Source organism: Helianthus annuus, chromosome 17 (assembly GCF_002127325.2).
Source record: "Helianthus annuus cultivar XRQ/B chromosome 17, HanXRQr2.0-SUNRISE, whole genome shotgun sequence".
Lineage (NCBI taxonomy): Eukaryota > Viridiplantae > Streptophyta > Magnoliopsida > Asterales > Asteraceae > Helianthus > Helianthus annuus.
This window is the reverse complement of record NC_035449.2, coordinates 121,322,293-121,328,667: the sequence shown is the minus strand read 5'-3', so window position 1 is coordinate 121,328,667 and position 6,375 is coordinate 121,322,293. Positions and strand designations below refer to the sequence as shown.

The 6,375-nt window shown below is 31.5% G+C and overlaps 1 protein-coding gene across 2 annotated transcripts; it reads right to left on the bottom strand.

Annotated features, from left to right (window-relative positions):
- Nucleotides 1–717: 717 nt before the first annotated feature.
- LOC110922844 (basic leucine zipper 61) lies at nt 718–3,149 on the bottom strand. 2 transcript variants are annotated; one of them, XM_022167042.2, is made up of 5 exons: nt 2,635–3,149; nt 2,460–2,550; nt 1,826–1,952; nt 1,122–1,327; nt 718–950 (listed from the first exon to the last, which is right to left on the bottom strand). In XM_022167042.2, the coding sequence occupies exons 1-4, from the start codon at nt 3,096–3,098 to the stop codon at nt 1,167–1,169; spliced, it is 843 nt and encodes a 280-aa protein (XP_022022734.1). In that variant the 5' UTR covers nt 3,099–3,149; the 3' UTR covers nt 718–950; nt 1,122–1,166. The 2 variants fall into 2 exon arrangements, with proteins under 2 accessions (XP_022022734.1, XP_022022735.1); XM_022167043.2 differs by having other exon boundaries at nt 1,126–1,327; nt 2,635–3,148.
- Between the last annotated feature and the right edge of the window lie 3,226 nt (nt 3,150–6,375).

The window sequence follows — 6,375 nt, the reverse complement described above, 5'->3', positions numbered from 1 at the left end:
ACCTGAATACGTGATCCGTGATCGTGAGACTGAGTTCATCGAACAGGCTCTATGCAAGACTGAAATCGAATAACAAAAGAGTGCAAACTCTGTGGTTTCTGTGCATGCAGACTCTGTGAGTTCTTCGTCGAACCAGGTCTGTCTCCTACTCTCCTGCTATACGACGTTTCAATATCCATAGGGCACTAGTTGCCGCCCAACATAGACTAATTGTTTTTATTAGTTTTTTTTAATCATTTGAGTATTAGGCTCACTAACCTAATCTCAATGGGCTAACTAATCTAAACCATATTATTTTTTTTGTAAGTGGGCCTATGTTATGTTAGTATTTATTTGGCTACACCCTATTAATTTTTTTACATATATAATATCGTTTTTTCTTTAAATTACGTGCCCTACGAAATTATGGGTTCTGGCCGGTGGTCCTCCCCGCCCACCTCTAGGGCTGGCCCTGGAGTTAACGCGGGGATGTCTTTTAAAAAAGTGTCGCTTAGGCCATAAGGTGTACTCTAACATATTGATTAATTTGTTAATTTGTTAACGAATGTTAAGAAATTGAATTAATTATTTTTTTCTATTTTAAACCACTAAAAATAGGGTTAGATGTAGTTATATGTGTTGATAATACTAAATTCACCAACATCATATTAGATATTGGTTTTCCAAAAAGTAACATATTTTTACAATACTAATATGTTATATGGCCAGATCTCAAAATACCAAAACATAAATTACGTTAAAGAAAAAGTTTTTCTTACTATAATAACGTAATAGACAATTGAAATGAAGGGAACTAAACAAATCTTGGTGACAAATTAATTACATTTTGATTAATTAATAATAAAAAGAAAAAAAAATGTAATCTTCATCAAGCAATGGGATGATCACATATTGGAGTGGTCTGGTTCAATAACAGCTTCATCAAATGCCTCCTGTTAACCAAATCATATCTGCAAAGCACAAAAAATGGAGTTTACGTTCATGATCATATTAAGACGGTTATCGATTTCTAGAAACAAGTATGAACTTAATTGGAAGCAAATCTTTTTGATCTTGTGTAATGGTATTTAAGACTATATAACAAAACAACTAGCAAGTTAACATATAAAGGTTGATCATACCGACCGATAAGACTGTTGTTGAGGAAGATCAAAATGTAAGATTTATTAGTTGATCATAAGTTGCTCTTGTGCATTAGCATGATCAGAAATGGGAGAATCATGGTGATGTGTTGGATTTGATCCATTTTCCATCTTCTTCTGCATGGTTTGCTGGTAATACATCTGCTTAAGCCTCTCTATTTCTCCTTTCAGTGCCTCTTGATGAGCTGCATACATTTTCAAATATAATTACTTTAATTTTTATTTTTTTAAACATAAATCCAAATTTAACTTTTACAATATTAAATAGATAAAACGCACACTAGTTGATATGGCAGCCTGTATGTATTAAATATTGGATATGGAATCAGAAATGTATCATGGAGTAACATGCAAATGCATGACAATATACACTATAATTTTTAATGTTATACTCCAAAACTTCTTAAAGTAGAACGAAAAAATATTTTATTAATAAAATGTTTATGTTTTTTATTTTACTCAAAAATTAATTAAACCTTTCATTTACCTTATCTAAACTCAAAACATAGTTTTTTATTTGTTGCTTTCTATATCACAAAATGGTAAATTTAAATTCTTTCTAGATCTCTGGATATTTTTTAACAATTCTACTGTGGATTTGTATGAATAAAAGTTTTCCCTTTTATAAATTAATATAAATTTAAAAATGGAATAAAATTAATGGTCATAAATACAGCACATACCATCTTTGAAAATCTTGTCTTGGGAGAGAGCAGCAATTCTTTGCTTAAGGACACTGTTATCCACATTAAGAACCAATCTTTGATGATCCAGATATGCTACTCTTGGTGACAATATAGATACTTCTGCCTTCATTTTAATATAAACAGAAAAAAAAACACACTTCTTTTCATATCTAATTATATACTTTTAGTAATAATTAGGAATTCAAGTTTTAAACCATTTAAACCAAAGTAAATATATGTTCTCTCACGTTATACAATTTGAAAAATTCAGCTTTAATTGTTTGGAACTTGAAACCGGTGTGTAAATCGAATCTCTCTTTTTATCTTTTATCTTTATAAATTATTTTAATTTTTTCATTCTTTAGATATATAGCTAATGTATTTGTATAATATAATAATTAAATCATTTAACTTTTATAAAAAAAATAACCATGATACAAAGTTACAAACTAACAATTTATAAAAAAAAAAAAAAAAAAAAAAAAAAAAAAACCAGTGGCAACCAACCAAACTAAATTAGTTTAGCCGGTCCAACCAATCCATCCTAAATGATGAACTGGTTTGTAATTCTGAAACCATAGTTAACGGTTTAGTTTAGTCAAATTGGATAGTAATGATTAATGAAACATACTTGTAATGAATTGACACTGCGTTCAAGCTCTGATATGTACTGCAATTTCCTCACTCGTGATCGTTGAGCAGATTGTCGATTCGCCAGAATTCTTTTAGAAAAATAAACATATTATTATATTAATCCAGAAAAAAAAAACAATATAAATAACAACTTAAGTAATAGTTAAAATTACCTTTTTATCCTCTTGGGATCAAAAATCTTATCATTAGAATTATCCAAACTCATTGCATGGGGATTCAACGGTGTCTCATTCTTCCATGAACTCTCCTCCTCCTCAACCTGCTGCTGCTGCTCATTCAAGCTGTTATGATCCGACGGTGACGATGGATTCGAGCACGAAACCGTGGGACCCGTCCCAGATTCATCGTCAATGAACATGTTCATGAACTGTTCCTCATCAAAACGATCGAATTCTGCAGCCACACCACCGTTTGTGGATCCGGACGGTTTCCTGCTATGGTCGTCTGCCATCATGGGGATATCAAGAAAGGCTGCGGAATCGCTCATGGAGCGGCGGTGGGTGCCGCGTTTGGTTGATGAGAAGTCAAGGAACTCGTCCACCCATGAAGGGTCCATTTGGGTGGTTGAGTGATTTTCCGGCCAGTTTTGTGGCACTTTTGGAGGGAGGTGTGCCATTAAGTGAAATAGAGAGAAACAATATTGAGGAACAGGCAAGCAATCTCTCTGGATATAATTATATATCTATAGACACTAAAGGCTGCCCATGTGTATATAATCAGTATATGTTCTTTTCATTATTGTTTTTTTTTTCTTCATTATATATTATGGTTTAAATTAACCCACAAACTATTAGCACATCAAAGGTGTCTATTTGTACACTTTAGGATTTATATACGCTGCGTATAGATCTATACATAACGTATAAGGTTGCATAAAAATCAGTGTCTGACTGAGTTCAGTTCTGGTCCGGCTGCTCCTATACGCTGCGTATATGTCTATACGCGGCGTATATAAAGGGTCAAAAAGACAATTTTATCCCTGGTTTGGGCTGCGTATACACTCTAATTCAAGGGTAAAATGGTCTTTTTTACCAAACTTGCCCCACATATCCGCCACATACAGGGGTATACGCGGTGTATGGTAAAAAGACCATTTTACCCCTGGATAGGGGCTATTTTTTATTCCTTATTTAGGAAACAATTTTATTCATTATTTATCGTTTTAGCAAAGTTCTACAATAAGTACTTTAAAAAACGCCGCGTATAGCCATGTATGTGGCATATATATGGGGCAAGTTTGGTTAAAAAGACCATTTTACCCCTGGATTGGGGGCTATACACAATCCAAACTAGGGGTAAAATTGTCTTTTTGACTCTTTATATACGCCGCGTATAGGTCTATATGCAATGTATATAAAGGGTAGTTTTTTTTTTTATTTTTTAGAAACATTTATAAAATATTAATCGTATAGTATAGTATAGTATAGTATAGTATAGTATAGTATAGTATAGTATAGTATAGTATAGTATAGTATAGTATAGTATAGTATAGTATAGTATAGTATAGTATAGTATAGTATAGTATAGTATAGTATAGTTATAGTATAGTATAGTATAGTATAGTATAGTATAGTATAGTATAGTATAGTATAGTATAGTATAGTATAGTATAGTATAGTATAGTATAGTATAGTATAGTATAGTATAGTATAGTATAGTATAGTATAGTATAGTATAGTATAGTATAGTATAGTATAGTATAGTATAGTATAGTATAGTATAGTATAGTATAGTATAGTATAGTATAGTATAGTATAGTATAGTATAGTATAGTATAGTATAGTATAGTATAGTATAGTATAGTATAGTATAGTATAGTATAGTATAGTATAGTATAGTATAGTATAGTATAGTATAGTATAGTATAGTATAGTATGGGCCTGTACGGGACCTAAACTACACATATAGTCCTATACGAGACTTATACTACACACTATATGCCTATGTGGACCTATACTACATCCATAGGCCTATACGAGACCTATAAGCCTACACGGGACCTATACAAGACTCATACTACACCATATGATACGATACTACACTTATAGGCCTATACGAGACGATACTACACATATATGCCTATGTATGACTTGTACTACACGATACGATAGGATACAATATTATATTACACGTATGGGCCTATACGAGATTTATACTACACTATATAATACGATACTACATCCATAGACCTATATTATATTATATTATACGATGGAATATTTAACAATGTTTTTTACTACACTATACGCTAATATACGATAGGATACAATATTATATTACACGTATAGGCCTATACGAAATTTATACTATACTATATGATACGATACTACATCCATAGGCCTATACGAGACATATATTATACTATGCGATAGAATACTTAACAATGTTTTTTATTTAACTATTTTTAAAAATTACTTGTTATAAAAGTTTGCTAAAACAAGATAAATAATGTATAACAATGTTTCTTAAAAAACTACCCTTTATATACGCTCTGTATAGGCCTATACGCGACGTATATAAAGAGACAAATTCGCACATCATATCAGAGATTCTATTGGAAATTGAAAAAGGTTGCTATACGCCGCGTATAGACCTATACGTGGCGTATATAAAGCTAAGGTTTGGTGTGCAGATAGGCATTTCGGTGTGCAAATATGTACACCCTAAATTAAATGTTTTCCTTATGTTAACGTCATAGATGGTGTCATATTGAGATTTTATTATTTGGTTTTTGATAAATTCATTTTTTTGCTACTGTTATATCCGTAGGAAATTATTTCTTGTAGTAAGTACAAATATTCCATTACAAATTGTGAATTTGTTATTACAGTAAGATCTCGGTTTTTCCTAAAAAAGACTCGGTTGAACCTGTAGTGATAATATCTTTGATAAACAACGACTATCTCAAGCTCGTCTTCTCAGTGCAATGACGCAAACACACTTGGTAAGTTGTGACATTCATTTTTCAAACACTGTTCAAACACACTTATTTTCTCTTCAACGCTACTTTCAGTTTCATACACCTTTTTTAAAAATTAAGATGATACATACACCGTTGAGAATACCGAACGCCAAGAAAGGAATGCCCAAGCGGATGCCACATTCTGTGATTAGTGCGACCATCCCCTTTCCGGACACACCTAAGCGCCCCTCTCATTTGCTCTTTGTATTGTAGATGTTGTTACCACGTTATTTATTAGAAGGTGATTAGGATTATATGAGAATGGGTTGGGTCCTACAAAACATTTGATACTAAAGTACAGGAATTAAAATGAGGGACCACTTGTTTATTTATCTAAAAACCAGGTTGTAATTCTTTATTTGATGCCATTTTATCGGGCTGATAAAGATCGTTATTTTTTACCAAGAGAGTGAGTTCTAATTCTAAGTGCTACAATCCAACATTAATCTATGATCGAACTACCGATAAATGTCATATGCACCTCTTTCATTGTTATGCACAATAAAAGTCAATTACACACCATAGCCATCTCATATATGTCTGTATATAAGAGATTAATTTATCGAACTACCTATAAATGTCATATGAACCTCTTTCATTGTTATGCACAATAAGAGTCAATTACACACCACATCCATCTCATATATGATGTAAGATCTATATATAAAAGATTAATTTCACGAAGATTTAACATGCTTACCCTAGTTTTTAAAAATTTTATTACAAACTAAAAATAGAACAGTTTCCCTTTTTACACGCTTTCTAGTTTCGACTTATTATATATAGATTCATATATAAAAGGTTGGAATTGTGTGAGAAGCACTAGTCTAATTGATAAATTTGAGAAACATTTTGAACCACACATTTTCTCCAACCAAAAATAAAAAAAATGCAAAACTTTTTATTTTATTAATATTTTCTTTGGAAAAAT

Excerpts from the sequence above, each read along its gene's own strand:
- LOC110922844 (XM_022167042.2), bottom strand. The coding sequence starts at position 3,098 with ATGGCACACCTCCCTCCAAAAGTGCCACAAAACTGGCCGGAAAATCAC. Across the intron at positions 2,551-2,634 it reads GATCCCAAGAGGATAAAAAG|AATTCTGGCGAATCGACAAT; the intron begins GTAATTTTAACT and ends TTTTTCTAAAAG. Across the intron at positions 1,328-1,825 it reads AGACAAGATTTTCAAAGATG|CTCATCAAGAGGCACTGAAA; the intron begins GTATGTGCTGTA and ends AAATGTATGCAG.